Source organism: Nerophis ophidion, linkage group LG08 (assembly GCF_033978795.1).
Source record: "Nerophis ophidion isolate RoL-2023_Sa linkage group LG08, RoL_Noph_v1.0, whole genome shotgun sequence".
In the NCBI taxonomy this organism is placed as follows: Eukaryota; Metazoa; Chordata; class Actinopteri; order Syngnathiformes; family Syngnathidae; genus Nerophis; species Nerophis ophidion.
Genome location: NC_084618.1, coordinates 40,857,841 through 40,879,502, shown reverse-complemented (window position 1 = coordinate 40,879,502; position 21,662 = coordinate 40,857,841). Strand labels below are relative to the sequence as shown.

At 40.8% G+C, this 21,662-nt stretch overlaps 1 protein-coding gene across 1 annotated transcript in view; it reads right to left on the bottom strand.

Annotated features, from left to right (window-relative positions):
- Positions 1-6,236: 6,236 nt before the first annotated feature.
- The window catches only part of csmd3b (CUB and Sushi multiple domains 3b), an 815,905-nt gene continuing 800,479 nt past the window's right edge, over positions 6,237-21,662 (bottom strand). The window contains exons 65-72 of the mRNA XM_061908578.1: positions 21,545-21,656; positions 21,291-21,470; positions 20,717-20,776; positions 17,845-18,003; positions 17,584-17,720; positions 12,813-12,900; positions 12,590-12,725; positions 6,237-8,236 (exon numbers count right to left, since the gene is read on the bottom strand). Coding sequence (XP_061764562.1) covers positions 8,077-8,236; positions 12,590-12,725; positions 12,813-12,900; positions 17,584-17,720; positions 17,845-18,003; positions 20,717-20,776; positions 21,291-21,470; positions 21,545-21,656 — 1,032 coding nt within the window. The 3' untranslated portion in view covers positions 6,237-8,076. The remainder of the gene's footprint in view (positions 8,237-12,589; positions 12,726-12,812; positions 12,901-17,583; positions 17,721-17,844; positions 18,004-20,716; positions 20,777-21,290; positions 21,471-21,544; positions 21,657-21,662) is intronic.

The following is a 21,662-nucleotide window of genomic DNA, read 5'->3' as shown; positions in this document are numbered from 1 at the left end:
ATTTATCATTAAAATTGGCTTTTTTTCCCATACCTCACATTCAAAGAGTTGCATTATTGAATCATTTAACTAGAAAGGTGCATCTTTGCTTTGTTTGTAATTAAAAGGCAAGGGACAAGCAGTATAAAATGGATGAATGGATGGAATTTGTAACATTTGCGTAATTATTACAACATATATATGAATGAATACGAAAACTATTATTAAATGCAGAAAGTGCTTATTTTTCTTAGGGCAGCATGTATAGTGTATTATGCATATGTAGGTGTTTCTCCTCACAAACAGCATAAATGAATAAATGAGCAACATATAGCGCATCAAACACAGACCACATTTAATGTGACAACGCTGCCAATTAACAAGTTCTCCCACTCTTTCAAAAAAGAAAAAAACAAAAAAAAAAAAGGGATGATCAAGGTCGGTAGATTTCCACAGTGGATGCATAATTTATGTGGCTGCTACAAAACATCGTTCTGTTCGCTCGCTCAGCTCATTTATCGGAATAAAAAGTCCCAGAGGGTCGCCCGTGTAATGGAGCCTAATCCTGAATTGATTAGAAGGAAAAAACTGGAGACATCTGGGAAAAGCCAGCAAGTCAGGGCAGTACGACGACGGACTGATAGGAAGAAAACTTATATTTCCTGAGCTCAAAGTCTCACCTTTGAAATGAAGTCTCAATGTTTTTGCTACCTACTTTTACTGCACCAAAGCTTTTCCCCAACTTATTGAAGAGATTTCAGAACCTTTAACGTACATCAGCAACCCATCATTTCAAACTGGCAAATTCACAGATAAAAATTAAAATGGCAAAAGTTATACCAATTCATAAGACTGGTGACAAACACCTGTTTACAAACTACAGACCTGTTTCCCTATTTCAACAATTTTCAAATATTTTGGAAAAACTCTTTAAGAACAAATTAGACAAATTCCTAAATAAAAATGAAACAGAGAACCAATACGAGTACAGAACCAACATCTCAAAATCAATGGAATTAAATCCAAATAACGATAGCAAAAAATGTGCTGCTGCAGTGTTTATCGATTTAACAAAAGCATTTGACACAATTAATCACAGCATCTTAATAAACGGATTAGAACATGGAATCAGAGGGTTGGTCTTACACTGGAAGCAATACGTAAAGATAGGAGAACACACTTACAGAAAAGGGGTAGAATGACGAGCTCAGCTTCTTCCTACTACTTTTCAGACGTGCTGTAATGAAACAACTGGAAATATGTGATGCATTACATTGTATCGTATACATGTTCGAAACAAACTGAAAATTAACTGAACTTAAAAGTAACTTCATATATTGACTATCCAAACAGTCTGAGCAAAATGTAAAGTTGTGCACATTTTCTCACATAATTAATGACTTTAAAGTCATTGAACATCTATCATTTCTTTAATTTTATTACATTATTAAACATGAATGCTGTCTTAATTGTGTTGTTTTTTTGTTGTTGTTACCCCAAGTGAAATAATTGTATTACCTTCTCCGTCGTTGTACAGTTGGTTATTGGTCGTCTGCTGCTCTCTTGTGGCTTTATGTTGTAACTACAAACAGATGTGGTAATGAAAAAACACATTTAATACTTTTATTTACACTCTGAAAATATTGTATTTGCACTCTTTGATTTGAATTGAATTAATTCATATTTTTCCATGATGATTTAATTAGCTTCCTTCTAATTGTATTCATCTGCAAAGCACTTTGAACTGACTTGAATACAAATGGTGCTCGATGAATATGTCTGCCTTGCCAACTTGTTGTTTGATGATTATTTTCATTTAAACATTCAATACCAAGCAAATAAAACATTGTACAATCAAGTAAGACTAAAATAACTATTGTTCCAATATAGGTTACATTTTTCAAACATTTATTATGCACTATTTCCATCCATCCATCCATTTACTACCGCTTATTCACTTTAGAGTCACGGGGGGCGCTGGTGCCTATCTCAGCTACAATCAGGCGGAAGGCAGGTACATCCTGGACAAGTCGCCACCTCATCGCAAGGCCAACACAAATAGACAGACAACATTCACATTCACACACTAGGGCCAATTTATTGTTGCCAATCAACCTATCCCCAGGTGCATGTCTTTGGAAGTGGGAGGAAGCCGGAGTACCCGGAGGGAACCCACGCAGTCAAGGGGAGATCATGCAAACTCCACACAGAAAGATCCCGAGCCCGGGATTGAACCCAGACTACTCAGGACCTTCGTATTGTGAGGCAGACGCACTAACCCCTATGCCACCGTGAATACATATTTCGCACAAAAAATTAAAAATAATATTGTATGACTTAAGCCATTTTATTTTTCTAATTATTTTAAAACATTCTATTGTAATGTAAGCAACTGTCGCTTGCAAGCCACAGGCGCTGCAAGTGCTCTGCCGCTATCTGGTGGCCACATACTGTAATGACATATCAGAACACAAACCATGTATAAATCAATTTCAAGCACTAGTAGACTGACTAAACACACGTTTATCAAAGTGTATACCGCAAAAAATAATATTTTAGTCGCGTAGTAATTAATTCGTCATCTAAACCTGCAAAATTAGCGGATTGTTTTCACTCAAAAGTTACAATTTCGACTGGGAAAAAAATGTTGAATTCACTAATTTTATTTGGGTTATTTACTTTTAGCTCTACAATAAGAGAAAAAGTCTACTCGTGTAAAAATATATTTGAACTACACTTGTGGAAAAGTTCGGCACAGGTGTTCGCAATCAGCAGCCGTTGCAATCACGTGGAGACGAAAGAGAAGAGAACGTGACAACATAAGCCAATAAACAAACATACAGAACACGATAACAAACATAAATAGACATACGTACATTTCCAACTCCACCTTTGTTTCCACGACGGAAGTCATCGCTGTGGAAAGAAGAATGCGGTCGCCAAAAAAACTGTGACGTTCGTTCAATTCTGTTTGGTTAGAGAGGTAAGTGACGTCACATCACACAGGATACCGGAAGTTGACTTTTCCTAATATTTACCCTTTTTTTATATTGCGTGTAAAACTGAATAAGTAGCAAATTACTATCACACAACACATTTATTTGACCCTAGTTTATTATTTTTTATACATGATTTTAAGATACTTCTCTTTTCACAATAGTAGCTTTTGTTTTGAAAAGGGACAATCCCACGCCCATTTCCTGTTTGCGATCCCATTTAAGTGATCAGTTGTTGTTAGCAGTCCTGGGCTGGGACTAAGAGATATACATTAATTAGTTAACACTTTCAATTAAGAGGATTCTTGCCCAGCTGATATCATGTAACCTTGACAAAGGAAGAACGGAGTTGATTTTGAATGACATGTATTCATATTAATATTACATATTAGTAGACACTAATATTACAGGAACATGCAACAAAGGGCCACAGTAAATAATTGCCTCAATATGTCTGCTAGTTGCAGGTTTTGAACTTTCATTGTCACAAGAACTATATTAATGTAAAAATCAATGAGTCAAAGCAAGAACCCTTTTGATTTTGAAAGGAGTACACAACAGGTTGTTTACGGTTGGAATCAATAGGTGTGTCCATGCCATCCTTCTATTCTGTTGGTTGGACTTTCAAAAGTAATCTGACGTTTGTACAAGAACACTATTGATTTTGAAAGGCCTACTGAAATGAGATTTTCTTATTTAAACGGGGATAGCAGGTCCATTCTATGTCATACTTGATCCATCCATCCATTTCTACCGCTTATTCCCTTTTGGGGTAGCGGGGGGCGCTGGTGCCTATCTTAGCTACAATCGAAGGCGGGGTACACCCTGGACAAGTCGCCATCTCATTGCAGGGCCAACACAGATAGACAGACAACATTCACACTCACATTCACACACTAGGGCCAATTTAGTGTTGCTAATCAACCTATCCCCAGGTGCATGTCCTTGGAGGTGGGAGGAAGCCGGAGTACCCGGAGGGAACCCACGCAGTCACGGGATTGAACCCAAGACTGCAGGACCTTCGTATTGTGAGGCAGAAGCACTAACCCTTCTGCCACCGTGAAGCCCTCATACTTGATCATTTCGCGATTTTGCCATATTTTTGCTGAAAGGATTTAGTAGAGAACATTGACGATCAAGTTTGCAACTTTTGGTCCCTGATAAAAAACCCTTGCATTTACCGGAAGTAGCAGATGATGTGCGTGTGACGTCACCGGTGTGAGGGCTCCTCACATCCTCACATTGTATATAATGTGAGCCACCAGCAGTAAGAGCAATTCGGATCGAGAAAGTGAAATATTCCCCATTAATTTGACCGAGGATGAAAGATTCGTGGATGAGGATATTGATAGTGAAGGACTACAAAAATAAAAAATAAAAAATAAATAAAAAGCAACGGCTCCGGGCGGCGGTAGTGTGAGCGTTTCAGATGTAATTAGACACATTTACTAGGATAATTCTGGAAGATCACTTATCTGCTTATTGTTTTAATAGTATTTTAGTGAGATTATAAAGACATACCTCAAAGTCGGATGGCTGCGGTGAACATTCCAGTGTCTCAGAGAGAAGCCGAGGAGCCAAGCTTACAGCTGCCTTTTTTGACAGCTACTGCAGGAAGACGAATAATCCACAGATGTCTCCGGTAGGATATATATCACAATTTTCCCATCCAAAAACATGCTGGTTGACGTAAAGAAACATGTTCGCTTGGCCGCTCTATGTTAAAGCTTCACAACAAACAAAGGCAGCTGCAATCCACCGCTTTCCAACAACAGCATTGTTCTTTATAGTCTCCATTATTAATTAAACAGATTGCAAAAGATTCAGCAACACAGATGTCCAAATTACTGTGTAATTATGCGATGAAAACAGACAACTTTTAGCCGTAAGTGGTGCTGAGCTAGTCTGTCCCCTCCAACCAATAACGTCACAAACACACGTCTTCATATGAGTCATCATTCCGCGAGGTTTTCAACAAAAAACTCCGCGCGAAATTTAAAATTGTAATTTAGCAAACTAAACCGGCCGTATTGGCATGTGTTGCAATGTTTATATTTCATCATTGATATATAAACTATCAGACTACGTGGTCGGTAGTAGTGGGTTTCAGTAGGCCTTGAAGGGCTCATCGTACCAATTAGTCAAGGACCAGTAGGTTTAAATCCATCAATAACATTTGACCCCAATCTGATTGCATTTAAGCAGTTCCATGCTAAGAATTCCATTGATTTTTACCGGCATGTACACAATTAAAACCAATCATTTACCTTTGTCGCCGTGACAACGCTGCTTATTTTGAGCTTCCTTTGTTAAATGTTGTCCAACCAAGAACTCCTATTAGTTTTGAGATGCATGACTCATGTCGTTGTTAGTAGCTGTGATCAATATTCAAAATGAATAGGTCGCCGTTGATTCTAGCAGCCACATTCCGGCCCTCTTCATCAAAGCAAGCACCCAAATGATTTTGCAGGGGCTCAAAATAATTTGTCAAATAATGTCAAGGCAATAACTCTATTGGTTTTGGGCCCAAGCCAGATGAGGTTAAAAGTCAAAATTGACACCACTATTGTGGAGATTTGCGAGCTGTCCTCCAAGGATGACAAAGCAATATCCCTCTTGCTTTTGAAAAGTACACAATGAAGTCTAGGGTCTTACTAGCAGGACCAGGAGAAGAAAGAAACTGACTGCTTTTGAGATAAGATATCGTATCTTGCATATCAGCATTTTGTGTAGGTTGAAGTCAATACCCCTATTGATTTTGGCTGACATTTTCACAATAAGAACTCTGTTAATGTGAAAGGATAACTAGCTTCAGGTGCGTTAGAAAAGCCTCAATCGTTTTAACACTTTAACACAACGGTTGTTTTGGCAAGAGGCCTATTGATTTTCTATGATATTTTGTAAGCTTAATTTTCCAATCGTTCTTAACTCTTTTTTTTAAATTTTTTTAGCCACTTTTCTCCTCTAGGGAGTCTCAGCCACTGCAATAAAAAACTAATGTGGAACTTTCGAGAGATAAGAGTTAGCGGCAATAATATGAACGCGCCAAAGTTTGGAAGCTTTATCTCAAGATGAGATAACAACACTCTTTAAAGGCTTTTACACTTTTAGTTTTTTTTTTTTGTTTTGTTTTTTTTTCAAAAAATGCATTTTTATCAGCCTCTGGCTTAGTTTTAATTTGTCAACCTTTAAACCCCACAGCAGCTTGGTGAAAAGGGAATTTTCCCAGTATGCACCCCACAGAGTCAACAACAACATTGATTACAAAAGCAATTAGTCTTTTTTAATCTTACATTGCATTGAAAATGTACATTATAGATTCATACATTTTACAAATAATCTCATCATAAAAATAGATTTCTGTACAAAACACTTTTTTGTTTCAATTCCGTCATTTTTTTTTTTTTTTCCAATCGTAAGGGTGAACACTTCCAGTTTCTATCGGGGCAAAGAAGGGCTTCAAAGTCTACCAAGTAAATGACACGATTTATTGCGGTCAGTCATTGTATGGGGAGGAAAAGTAGCTTCAAAAACATCGGGGGGAGTCTTTGTGTGTGTGGAGGGCCGGGGGATTAAGGGGTCCCTCAAAAATGATTTTTGGTAGGCACTGTGTCAGATCTACTGTGGAGAAAACAAACAAATAAAAAAATCAACAACAAGAGATGTCGTAACTTAATCAAAATCGAAGACTGAGATACCGTTTTTGGTCCATGTTGCGATCTCAGGGACTGCTACAAACACGCCAAATTGGAACAGGATCCAAACAAAATTGTGACCTGTGTAGTGTGAAGAAAAAAACATTGTTGCGTCTGACTTATCTCCTCTGTGGGATGCAGTAAAACACGGCAATTGAGATTGTTTTGCATGTTAGCCATTGGTGAAAATTGGAAAAGTAATGCCTAATTTAATCGACTGGCTTTATGGTGGGCGGGGCTTAAGAATCTTCATAAGTTTTGCCATCACATTTTACAAAAAAAAACTGTATTTCCTTTTATACTCTTTATACTCCAGTATTATGTTTGTCGCTGTGATGTTTTTGTGCATATGATGACATCAAGAATGTTCTGTGTTGCTATGACAACAGCGACATCTCTGGCGATAAAAAAAACAAAAAACGTACATTTGCAGTGGTAGCTTGTTGGGATTTTTCAAATCAAACATTTGCTAAGTGGAAATAAAAATGCACCATTGTTGACGCTCGCTTACACACATCACCACAAACATTGGATAAGAAAATTATTTTAAAAGAAAAAAATTAAGCGATTTTTTTTCTAAAAATCTGGTTTTGCCCTTGGCCCCGCCCCCTGTGGTAAATATAGAGCACAAAAATATAGGTGGTGGACGCTCCTGTACAGATCAGAAGATTCTGCAATAGTAAGAAAAAAAGAGAAAGCACTCGCAGAGTGCAGGATCACCGTGGAACCGCATCGTGATCCACGTTTCGTTTCGGGTTTTTTCAAGTTCAGAAGGTGGCGGTCTTTAGGGGACCGCCTTGGAGTCCGTCCTTTCCAGGTGTCTTCATCATACGGTTTTGTCATTGTTTTGACGTAATCGTCCGACAGGAAGTGTTTGATGTGCTTTTTAGTGCCAGTGAGTCCTCTGTGAGTCCTCAAAAGAATCTCCGTAACCACTGGAGTCCATTTAATTTGACAGATTGAGAAACCAGGAGAGGTTCAAACCTTTCCCAGTTCCGCACTAGACAGGTTCTGATTGGCTGGGGGATTCTTAAGATATTTTAGTTGTTGCAGAGATTTGCTTGATTTTACTTCCAGTTCAGTTCGGGGTTGTCTGCGTCTCCTTTAGCCTCCGTCCACCGGATGGGAAGAAGCGCTTTAATAAGCATTCTGTGAGTCAGCCTCTCATGTGCTCGCCGGGGCCGAGCTCCCTTTGAGTTTGCTCTAATCCGCCGTTCACTCAGGATTATGGGCGCCGTCTCCAGGGCTGCCCTAAGAGGGTTTTTTTGTTACAAAAATGCAACTTTTTTACTGCTCTCTGCCATCCGAGCATCCAGATGGGTCAGAAGAATTGTTTTCCCGAGGTTTCGACTTTTGACGATGGATTCCTCTTCCTTTGCAGGGTCAAAGTGAGGACAAGAGGAGGCTCAGACCATAGTGCAGACTGTGTTGAGATTTGGGTCAAACCTGACCGCCTTCCCTTCCACAGCCTTGGTGCTGGTGTTGTACATCGGGTTCTCGAAGGCCGCCTGGCCGTTGTTGTTCTCGTGGACGGAGCAGCCCGTGTACTGGGTCTTGGGAGTGGTCCTGTATGTGTCATGTAAATAACAAGAGAATAAAAAGGCAGGCTAACACACAAAAATAAACTGCAGGAACAAAGCATAATTGATTAGATTAAGGGGCATCATTTTATGGGCAAAGTGAAACAAAGTGCAAACTGTAGAGTATAATACAGCAGCATTCAGAACTAAGTTCAAACCTGATCCCCTTACATTCCACCTCCTTGGCATTGGATGTCAAGACGTCTGATTTTATTCAAGAGGAGACTGAGGGCAAGCTGCAAAAAAGTGGACACTGTGGCATGTAATACCACAGTATCCAGAGCTAAGATCAAACCTTACTCCCTTCCCTTCCAATACTGTGTCAGTTCTAATTATATCCAAGAGAAGACTGAGGGCAAGCTGCAACAAAGTGGAGACTGTGAGGTATAATACCGCAGCATTCAGAACTAAGTTTAAACCCAACCCCCTTACATTCCACTGCCTAGGCATTGGATGTTAAGACTTCTGATTTTATCCAAGAGGAAACTGAGGGCAAGCTGCAAAAAGGTGGACACTGTGGCATATAATACTGCAGTATCTAGAGCTAAGATCAAACCTTATTCCCTTCCCTTCCAGTACCAGGGGAGTTTTAATTCTATCCAAGAGAAGACTGAGGGCAAGCTGCAACAGAGTTGAGACTGTGAGGTATAATACCGAAGAATTGAGAGCTAAAGTCCAGCCTGACTTCCTCCTTTTACAACCCTTTGGCGTTGGAAATCAAGACTTCTAATTGTATCCAAGAGGAGACTGAGGGCAAGCTGCAGCAAAGTGGAGGCTGTGGAGTGTAATACCGCAGCATTCACACCTAAGTTCAAACCCGACCCCCATACCTTCCACCGCCTTGGCATTCGATGTAAAGACTTCTGATTTTATCCAAGAGGAGACTGAGGGCAAGCTGCAAAAAAAAGGACACTGTGGCATATAATACCGCAGTATACAGAGCTAAGATAAAACCTTACTCCCTTCCCTTCCACTACTGTGGGAGTTTAATTACATCCAAGAGAGGACTGAGGGCAAGCTGCAACAAAGTGGAGACTGACAGGTATAATACCGAAGCATTCAGAACTAAGTTCAAACCCGACCCTTAACCTTCCAGGGCCTTGGCATTGGATTTCAAGACTTCTGATTTGTCCAAGAGGAGAGTGAGGGCAGCCTGCAAAAAAGTGGACACTTTAGCGTATAATACCAAAGAATTGAGAGCTAAGGTCGAGCCTGACTTCTCGATTTTACCGACTTGCCGTTGGACGTCAGGAGTACTAATTTTATCCAAGATGAGACTGAAGGCAAACTGCAAAAAGTGGAAAATACGGTATAGCTCGGTTGGTAGAGCGGCCGTGCCAGCAACTTGAGGGTTGCAGGTTCGATCCCCGCATCCGCCGTCCTAGTCACTGCCGTTGTGTCCTTGGGCAAAACACTTTACCCACCTGCTCCCAGTGCCACCCACACTGGTTTAAAAAAAATGTAACTTAGATATTGGGTTTCACTATGTAAAGCACTTTGAGTCACTAGAGAAAAAGCGCTATATAAATATAGTTCACTTCACTTCACTGTAGAACGTGAAATACCGCAGCATCCAAAGCTAAGGTCGAACCTGACATCCTTTCTTTCCCACCGCCTTGTCAGTGGCTGTTAGGAGTTCTAATTTTATCCAAAAGGACACTGAGGGCAAGCTGCAGAAAAGTGGAGACTGTGGGGTATAATACTGAAGGATACAGAGCTAAGGTCGAACCTGACTTTGTTCCGTTTTACCAGAGTGGGAGTTTTTCTAACCACAAGTAGACTGAGGGCAAGGTGCAGCAAACTGGAAACAGCGGTATAATATTCCAGCATCTAGAGCTAATGTTGAACATGACTTCTTTCCCCTTCACTGCCCTGGCAATGGACGTCAGGAGTTATAATTTTATCCAAGAAAAGATTGAGGGCAAACTGCAGCAAAATTGAGATTGTGGACTAAAATACTACAGAATCGAGAGCTAAAGTCGAACCTGACTTCCTTCCCTTCCACCACCTTGAGAGTTTTAATTTTATCGACAAGGTGAAAAAGGGCAAGGTGCAGCAAAGTGGAGACTGTGGAGTATAATACTGCAGCATCCTTAGCTAAAGTCAAACATGACTTCCTTCACTTTCACCGCCTTTGCTTTGAATGTCATGAGTTTTAATTTTAATCAAGAGAAGACTGAGGGCAAGCATCAGAAAAGTGGACACTGTGGAGCATAATACCACAGTATGCAGAGCTCAAGTCTAACCTAACTTCCTTCCCTTTTATCGCTTTGACGTTGGACATCAGGAGTTTAAATTGTAACCAAGAGGAGAATGAGGGAAATAATAGTGGACACTGTGGAATATCATACCCCAGCATCTCAAGCTAAGGTCTAGCCTGACTTCCTTCCCTTTTACTGGCGTTGGACGACAGGAGTACTGATTTTATCCAAGATGAGACAGAGGGCAAGCTGAAAAGAGTGGAAAATGTATAGCTGGGGTGTCAAACGTATGGCCTGCGTACGTTTTTTTAAGTTTAATCCAGGCCGCAGCCCACAAGATCCGTTTGCTTAATATAAAAATTAGCAGCATTTTTTAATGAAAGAAACTGCTGTTCTAAATGTGTCCACTGGATGTCGCAATAGCAATTCAGGTGTAACGTACGTCACACATGACATCGTTTAAAGATGGCATGTCGAATGGTTTTAAGTGCCCTCCGGATTGGCTGCCGCTACTCCAATCACCGCAGGTGCAAGCAATCAGCTGCTTCTGTTGTGGCTGGCAAGAAAATGGTGGCAGTATGAACGCACAATACCTTCTTTCATTGTCAATTATCCACTCAATGGATAAAATAATGAAACTGTAAGATGCAAAGACTTAAGTCATCTAAACCATCACCTTTGAAGTTAGAGTTCTATGCATCGCTTGCAATTGGTTGAATACACAATGTGCACCCTGATATAGAGTATAATACCGCAAGAATCCAAAGCTCAGGTCAAACCTTATAACCTTATTACACCGCAGCATCTAGAGCTAATATCAAGCCTGACTTCATTCCCTTCCACCACGGCGGGGGTTCTAATTGTATCCATAAAGAGACGGAGGGCAAGCTGCAGCAAAGTTGAGAGTGTGGAGTATAATACCGCAGCATCTAGAGCTAATATCGAAACTGACTTCCTTCCTTTTCACCACCGCGGGGTTCTAATTTCATCCATAAAGAGACATAGGGAGGGCTGCAGGAAAGTTGAGTGTGGAGTATAATACCGCAGCATCTGGAGCTAATATCAAACCTGACTTCCTTCCTTTTCCACTGCCTTGTCAATCGTTGTTAGAAGTTCCAATATTATCCAAGAGGACACTGAGGGTAAGCTGCAGGAAAGTTGGGAGTGTGGGGTATAATACTGCAGCATCTAGAGCTAATATCAAACCTGACTTCCTTCCATTTCACCACGGCGGGGGTTCTAATTGTATTCATAAAGAGACTGAGGGCAAGCTGCAGCAAAGTTGAGAGTGTGGAGTACAATATCGCAGCATCTAGAGCTAATATGAAACCTGACTTCCTTCCCTTCCACCACGGTAAGGGTTGTAATTGTATTCATAAAGAGACTGAGGGAAAGCTGCAGCAAAGTTGAGAGTGTGGAGTATAATACCGCAGCATCTAGAGCTAATATGAAACCTGACTTCCTTCCACCACGGTAAGGGTTGTAATTGTATTCATAAAGAGACTGAGGGCAAGCTGCAGCAAAGTTGAGAGTGTGGAGTATAATACCGCAGCATCTACAGATAATATCAAACTTGAATTCCTTCCTTTTCCACTGCCTTGCCAATCGCTGTTTCGTTGTACTTGTGCAATGACAATAAAAACCTATCCTAAATCCTTAAAAGTTCCAATATTATCCAAGAGGACACTGAGGGCAAGCTGCAGGAAAGTTGAGAGTGTGGAGTATAATATCGCAGCATTTAAAGCTAATATCAAGCCTGACTTCCTTCCTTTCCACCACGGCAGGGGTTCTAATTGTATCCATAAAGAGACTGAGGGCAAGCTGAAGCAATTTTGAGAGTGTGGAGTATAATACCGCAGCATCTAGAGCTATTATCAAACCTGAATTCCTTCTCTTTCACCACTGCGGGGTTCTAATTGTATCCATAAAGAGACTGAGGGCAAGGTGCAGCAAAATAGAGCCTGCGGAGGACAATACAGTAACGTCTTGAGCTAGGACACAAGAACAGGTTCCTGCTTGAAAGCCTTGCAGATTAGGCAAAACGCATTAGAAAAGCATCATGTCTTCTGCAGCGGACATATGGCAAAGGACGCTGGTTCTCCGGAGGGTTATAACAAGTAGAGACGAACAGAGCACACCTTTGTTTAAAGAGATAGAAACCGAATCCGGTGAAGATCAGCGCGAAGAAAGGCACCAGGATAGCGATGGCCACCGAACTGCTGTTGGTACCGAGCTGAGGCGGATGCGAGTTCTGACTCTCCGACATGTTCAGCCCTGAAGAGAGGCAAGAGGGAAGTTGGTGAGATCACGTTGCAAACTTTTTTTGGGGGTTGTGGGGGGGGGCAGAGATGGAACACCTACCGAGTCGCTGGAGTCCAAACTGTCCATAGTCTTTGCCCTGAATGAAGCCCTGGAACACATAAGTGGTCCCATCGGGTTCTGCTGACACCTGGAGAAGAAATATAAAGGATTTAAAATAGATACTTTGCAGCTGCGAGCGAATAAACTGTCTCTAAATATCAGACTATTTCTTCCAGCAGGCTGCGATGTCATCGCTAATGCAGCTCACAGCCTTTAGAGGGCGAATTAGCGTGTTCCAAAGGGGATGTGCAGTGAGCCCAATCATAATAAAAACCATCACATTTCTGGAATTGCTCCTTGTCACAGCAGCACACCATGCACCCTCTTGACTATTTTGACATTACAAACTTCACAGAAACAACATTTCACTCACATTTGTTTTTGCATAATATGAATCATCTTAGGAAACACCTGATCGCTTCATATGACCTAAGAACCCCAATGCACTTACAAACCCCGTTTCCATATGAGTTGGGAAATTGTGTTTGATGTAAATATAAACAGAATACAATAATTTGCAGATCCTTTTCAACTCATATTCAATTGAATGCACTACAAAGAGAAGATATCTGATGTTCAAACTCATATCATGGCTGCAACACATGCCAAAGTAGTTGGGAAAGGGCATGTTTACCACTGTGTTACATCACCTTTTCTTTTAACAACGCTCAATAAACGTTTGGGGACTGAGGAACCTAATTGTTGAAGCTTTAAAAGTGGAATTCTTTCCCATTCTTGTTTTATGTAGAGCTTCAGTCGTTCAACAGTCCGGGCTCTCCGCTGTCATATTTTACACTTCATAATGCGCCACACATTTTCTATGGGAGACAGGTCTGGTCTGCTGACGGGCCAGGAAAGTATGCATACTCTTTTTTTACGAAGCCACGCTGTTGTAACACGTGCTGAATGTGGCTTGGCATTGTCTTGCTGAAATAAGCAGGGGCGTCCATGAAAAACACGGTGCTTAGATGGCAGCATATGTTGTTCCAAAACCTGTATGTACCTTTCAGCATTAATGGTGCCTTCACAGATGTGTAAGTTACCCATGCCTTGGGCACTAATGCACGGCCATACCATCACAGATGCTGGCTTTTGAACTTTGCATCGATAAGAGTCTGGATGGTTCGCTTCCCCTTTGGCCGGATGACACAATGTTGAGTATTTCCAAAAACAATTTGAAATGTGGACTCGTCAGACTACAGAACACGTTTTCACTTTGCATCAGTCCATCTTCAATGATCTCGGGCCCAGAGAAGCTGGCGGCGTTTCTGGATGTGGTTGATAAATGGCTTTCGCTTTGCATAGTAGAGCTTTAACTTGCACTTACAGATATAGCGACAAACTGTATTTAATGACAGGGGTTTTCTGAAGTGTTTCTGAGCCCATGTGGTGATATCCTTTAGAGATTGATGTCGTTTTCTTTTTGATACAGTCCCGTCTGAGGGATCAAAGTTCACGATCATTCAATGTTGGTTTCCGACCATGCCGCTTACGTGGAGTGATTTCTCCAGATTCTCTGAACCTTTTGATGATATTATTGACCGTAGATGTTGAAATCCCTAAATTTGTTGCAATTGCACTTTGAGCAACGTTGTTCTTAAACTGTTTGACTATTTGCTCACACAGTTGTAGACAAAGGGGTGTACCTTGCCCCATCCTTTCTTGTGAAAGACTGAGCATTTTTTGGGAAGCTGTTTTTATACCCATGGCACCCACCTGTTCCCCGTTAGCCTGCACACCTGTGGGATGTTCCAAATAAGTGTTTGATGAGCATTCCTCAACTTTATCAGTATTTATTGCCACCTTTCCCAACTTTTTGTTACGTGTTGCTGGCATCAAATTCTAAAGATAATAATTATTTGCACACAAAATATTTATCAGTTTGAACATCAAATATGTTGTCTTTGTAGCATATTCAACTGAATATGGGTTGAAAATGGCCGTTAGGAGGCCACGGGGAAGACCCAGGACACGTTGGGAAGAATATGTCTCTCGGCTGGCCTGGGAACGCCTCGGGATCCCCGGGAAGAGCTAGACGAAGTGGCTGGGGAAAGGGAAGTCTGTGTTTCTCTGCTTAGGCTGTTGCCCCCGCGACCCGACCTCGGATAAGCGGAAGAAGATGGATGGATGGATGGGTTGAAAATGATTTGTAAATCATTGTATTCCGTTTATATTTACATCTAAAACAATTTCCTAACTCATATGGAAACAGGGCTTGTAATACTGCCCCAAGCTAGATAAGTTTGTTCTGCGTATACACCCACAAATTCACGGATGCCAGCTCTGTTATTAAAATGTTTCGTTCTGCGTTGATCTGGACCACAGGATACAGAAACAGTAGGCAGAGTGCATGTGAAAACGCAAAACATAAAATAGTGCAGCAGGGAAGTGCACCAAAAAATAAACTAGGCACGAGAAGCAAAGGGAAAGCTATGCAGCATGTTGGGAAGGATTCAGCCAGGTCCAGATAAAAAGTAACCTGATTGACCTGTGTGAAATTGGCCCCCCTTATCATTGCAAATATTATTAAAATACTTTCATTCGTGGGCAGCACGGTGGAAGAGGGGTTAGTGCATGCGCCTCACGATACGAAGGTCCTGAGTAGTCCTGAGTTCAATCCCGGGCTCTGGATCTTTCTGTGTGGCGTTTGCATGTCCTCCCCGTGACTGTGTGGGTTCCCTCCGGGTACTCCGGCTTCCTCCCACTTCCAAAGACATGCACCTGGGGATAGGTTGATTGGCAACACTAAATTGGCCCTAGTGTGTGAACGTGAGTGTGAATGTTGTCTATCTGTGTTGGCCCTGCGATGAGGTGGTGACTTGTCTAGAGTGTAGATTCCTTCTGTCGGAATGCAGCTGAGATAGGCTCCAGCACCCCCAGCGACGCCAAAAGGGAAAAGCGGTAGAAAATGGATGGATGGATGGACTTCCCTTTGTATACCTTTTTTTTTGTGCTGTTATGGTTTTTAAGTTATTCTAAAATAAATGTTCTGACTAAAGTTGCCATCCAAAATCACCCCAAACTTTTGTTTGTGACACAAAAAGTCGTGTCCACACTGCTCACGAGTCCTCTGCGCACGGCAAATCTAGGCCGCGCACAAAATCGAATAAAAAGATACGCGCAAAACAGTGTGCACGTCTGCCGTCGGTCACATGTGCACCACTGAATGCTCAAGGAGTTTTGGAGTTTGTTCACACGTGAAAAATTGGAGGGAAAATTGGTTGTGTCTATTATAGTTTTTACTTTATTAACATTTTGATGTATAACCAGCCCCCCCACCTTGTCAAATCTCTCCAAACTTGTCCAAGACGTTTGTGCTTCATTTGTGCTGCATTTTCTTTACTATTTTACTACTACAGTTTTTATTGTAGTAACATGTAAATAACGTGTTATTAATAACTACAACCCCAACCATGATAAAATCTCCCTGAACTTGTCCTAATTGTTTATGCTGGGACGGCGTGGCACAGTTGGGAGAGTGGCTGTGCGCAACATGAGGGTCCCTGGTTCAATCCCCACCTAGTACCATCTTTGTCACGTCCGTTGTGTCCTGAGCAAGACACTTCACCCTTGGTCCTGATGGGTGCTGGTTAGTGCCTTGCATGGCAGCTCCCTCCATCAGTGTGTGAATATGTGTGTGAATGGGTGAATGTGGAAGTAGTGTCAAAGCGCATTGAGTACCTTGAAGGTAGAAAAGCGCTATACAAGCTAAAGTTACAGTACCAATGATTGTCACACACATATTAGATGTGGCGAAATTATTCTCTGCATTTGACCCATCACCCTTGATCACCCCCTGGGAGGTGAGGGGAGCAGTGGGCAGCAGCGGTGCCACACCCGGGAATCATATATGGTGATTTAACCCCCAATTGCAACCCTTAATGCTGAGTGCCAAGCAGGGAGGTAATGGGTCCCATTTTTTTATAGTCTTTGGTATGACTCGGCCGGGATTTGAACTCACAACCTACCGATCTCAGGGCGGACACTCTAACCACTAGGTCACTGAGTACAACCCACTTACCATTTACCATTTATGCTTGTGCTGGTTTGTGCTACACAAATGTTTTGTCTAACTCTGGGAAGTTTTATTTTATCAACCAATCAATGTATATTTATATAGCCCTAAATCACAAGTGTCTCAAAGGGCTGCACAAGCCACAACAACATCTTCGGTTCAGAGCCCACATAAGGGCAAGGAAAAACTCACAACAAAATGTAAACATTGGCTAAAAATAAATTAGACAAGCGCCCAATAAACCATTAAACACTGCTTTCAGACTACAGCCCGTTCCAGTGAGCTACTGGCCAGCGTATTTGAAGCTATGAGTGAATTGTCTGTCCTGGTCTATTGTCTTGTAATTGTGTATTGCAACTGCTTATCTTGTCTGTTTTTTTATGTTCTTATTTCTGTCACCGTGGTTTTAAAGTCACTGTGTTGTTTTTAAAAACCTGCCTTGGGACTACGGCTGAAAATGAGCATGTATGCTAAGTACGGCGCATTTACACTGTTTATTCAAGTGTTGATGAATGTGCACTGTCCCAATTAAATACATTAAATACAAAACACAGCTCATTTGCATTAAAGCTACGAACACAAAAAATGATGTGTTCCCAAATGGTGTTTTTGAAAAGCACTGCAAACTAGGTAAAATCAGAATCAAGGCTATATTTTGGGTTTCTAATGAAGTATCGCGGCACCTCTGAGAGCAATTTAAATTATTTCAAAAACACTATAATGTTGGGCTTTTAGATTACATTAAAAGACACTTACAAAGCCGTCCATGGTCCAGGAATCTTCTATGATCTTGGCTGGCGAGATGGTGGCATCTTTAAGCTGATTTCCCTGCTGCACATAGTTGACATGGTACATCAGCAGCAGCAGACGTGCTTCCAACGCTTTATAAAGCCCTGGAGGAGAAAGCCATGGAACAGAAGGTGGAGCACCACATGATGCACATTCACTGCTAATTGATGAAGAACATGTCTGCCTGTGAGTCTTCTTTCTTATATGGGAGGCCAATTAGCCACATGCCTGATAGAAGCAGCTCCATGTTGCCGTTGCTAAGGGTGACGTTGACTCTTCCCGTGGTGGAGTTGAAGCTGGTGATGCCCAGCGTCATGGGCTGCTTCCTGCCTCGGTAATTATAGGAGCCTTTCCATATGTAGTTGGGAGCAAAGACGTCATCGGGGACTGTGGAGAAAAACACACTTCTGTGACAAAATGCAAGCCAAAAGTCAACACATATGCCCACACCGATAGGAATGTGTGTATGATAATCCACTTGTCATTAAAAACACTGTGAATTGATTGCAGAATAATCGGGATTCGAAGTCACCGAGGCAAAAAGGGTTGCAGTACTTGACTGCAACCAGCAGAGGCACTGTCAAGTCAGTGGTTCTCAAACGTTTTTCACCAAGTACAACCTAAAAAAAAACTTGGCTCTCCAAGTGCCACACAACAATGGCCGACATTAAACCACTAAAGCACAGTAAGCCTAAATATTCATTAAAAACAAGGCATGGGTTTTATTTAACAAGCATATTTAATATGTTGGGCCACTGTAACATTACACACAGTTTGAAAGCAAAACATAGGAAAAAAAATAAAACAAGTGATTCTTTGGAATACCATTAGATGGACCCTGTGTATCACTAGTGGTAAACGTACCACAGTTTGAGAATCAGTGCTTTACACAATATCTGCAGTGTTATTTGTTACAAAACAAAGTGGAAAATGAACACTTCAAAAAACAATGAATATTGTGTATAACTAATAGTGAAAAATAAAGTGCATTACTTGGCTGCAACCAGCAGGGGCACTGGTGATTAGGCCAAAATGAGTTGGCTTTAAAGAACAACAAGTCATGCTATTAGTTATACTGCATTTTATAGAAAACAAAAATATATACACTACTGTAAAAAAGAAAAAGGAGATGTATTCATAGTGATATTGATAATATCAATGGGAGTGTTGCTGTGAATGTAAAGCATTATATAAATACGGAATAATATTAAAATGTTTGGAAACAATTGTAAAACACTAATCAAATAAACACACACATATATATCTATATCTATATATATATATATATATATATATATATATATATATATATATACACACACATACACATATATATACATATATATACATATGCATATGTATACATATATATACATATGCATATGTATACATATATACATGTATATATACACACATACATATATATCTACATATATATACATATATATATATATATACACACATACATATATATCTACATATATATACATATATATATATATATATATATATATATATATATATATATGAATATATATACATACATACATATATATATATATATATATATATATATATATATATATGAATATATATACATACATACATACATATATATATATATATATATATACATACATATATATATATATATATATATATATATATGAATATATATACATACATACATACATACATATATATATATATATATATATATATATATATATATATATATATATATATACCTACATATACATACACAAAGGTCATGAGTAGTCCTGGGTTCAATCCCAGACTCAGGATCTTTCTGTGTGGAGTTTGCATGTTCTCCCCGTGACTGAGTGGGTTCCCTCCGAGTACTCCGACTTCCTCCCACTTCCAAAGAGATGCACCTGGGGATAGGTTGAGAGGCAACACTAAATTGGCCCTAGTGTGTGAACTTGAGTGTGAATGTTGTCTGTCTATCTGTTTTGGCCCTGCGATAACGCAGCGACTTGTCCTGGGTGTACACCGCCTTCCGCCTGATTGTAGCTGAGATAGGCACCAGCGCCCCCCGCGACCCCAAAGGGAATATGCGGTAGAAAATGGATATATATACATATATATGTATACATACCTAATTGATTATAATTATATATTTATGTTACAAGCATCACCACCATTAGGCTCAGCAAATGTCACAGTGAAGCCTCTGTGATCTGTGCGAAATATCTGGTCTTACTCGCTAGCATTAACTTTTAGCAGATCGACATAACTTTGTTTTTCCAAACATGGGAAAGAAAAAATTAAGTGTGAAGGATAGTGCTGAAAATAAGTGAAGGATATACGTTGAATAAAAAAAATAAAATAAATAATATTCAAAAACATGATCCAGTGTGTCGACAATTTGGTGAATCAAATTGAGCCTATCACTGCTGGATTGGACCATATGGAAGCAGAATCAAATATCAGCCAAGGATGTTAAAATAATATTATAACAGCAGAAATGTATTTTATGGAAATATGGAAAAGATGCTGATGGTGATACCGTACAATTATACTCGCCAATATAAATGCTGTACAGTCGTATTACATTACTCTAGAAACTACTGTAGTTGTTAATAGTACATTATATTGCAATGTTAAATACAAAATTTGTAATCCAAAAGTTAGCTTTTCTTTTAAACATTGTGTTGTTTTGATGTTGCGTGTAGAGATACTATTGTAATAAAACACAAATAACGCATATTTCATTTATTACAAATATTGTTACATTTTCCTTGAATAAATCCACCTAATATAGCTGTAATGTAGCATAACTCATGGTGAATTTGCTGCCATAATGCACCAAAGGATCCCACAGTGTTGGCATACCCGTAGCATTTGTTACAGCTGCAGCGTGGCATTCAAAACACTTAAACCCTTCGCCCAAACAGTGACCTTTTTAAACGGGAATATAAACATGCCCGGTGGTGACTGAACAAGGAAGAAGCAGCGGTCACAGTCAGCTGCAGGCCACGACGGCTCCAGTCCAATTATTGCGTGAGGCGTTAGTTATGAACTTTAGGAGGCGCTCCCTGCTGTGTGCACATGAAGGAAAACGTGAATGAGGACTAACCATTTAGTTTGGGGCTTGGCGTTCCCGTTACGGGCTTTACAGGATTCTTCTTCTCCCCAGCTGCAAAACAACATACAATAACTTGTACAGGGCAACTTCTTAATATTTCTGTCACTATACTATTACAGGAGGAAGGGGATTAATTTGGCCCAATTTGTCACGGTTTACCTGACACATGAAACGTGACAAATTGGGGGGTGCACTATCCACTTTTATCTGCCAGACAAGAGAAGAGTGTTGAATAGCTTAAATGTGTTTTGTTGCAATTCCAATTTTGACTACGGCGTCAGTTGCATGTTTTCAGCAGACTGCATTGCCAAAAGATTAACCCGCCCTTTTACTCTCACGCAAGATCTACCCAGGAATGGGGCCTTATGAATCCCTTCACTACTTAATTATTTTGAAAAGGCTTGGAGATCATTTAACCAATGCAAGACAAAAGGTTGATGTCCCATGACTTTTAGAATATTTCTATCACAGTGCTAATCCTCATTATAGGCACTAATTGCTTATTGAGCCTTGAAAGAAATACAATTAATAAAAATAGATTTGTTTCCCCCCCCATTTCTTTCACCTCGACATATCGGCATCTTTCCGGTCCAGGTGCCGTCATTCCTGCAGACCCTGTGCTCGGAGCCCCCGGCAAGGAAGTAGCCAGGCTGACAGCTGTACACCAGCGTGTAGCCGAACCCGGCCAGATCCATGCCCACCACGTCCACATGGAGCGGACTCTCAGGCTGCTTACAAGCGTGCGCTGGAAGAGGAGGCGAGAGGAGGTCAGCTTGACGAGACGGCGAACGGCGCCTGATGGGACGTGAACCGTCTTACGTATGCACTCGGGCTGGGTTCCACTCCATCTAAGGTCCGGCTGGCAGGTTCTTGAGGTGGAACCTTGGATCAGGTGACCCGCCTGGCAGTGGAAGGACACCACACTGCCCACCTGAAG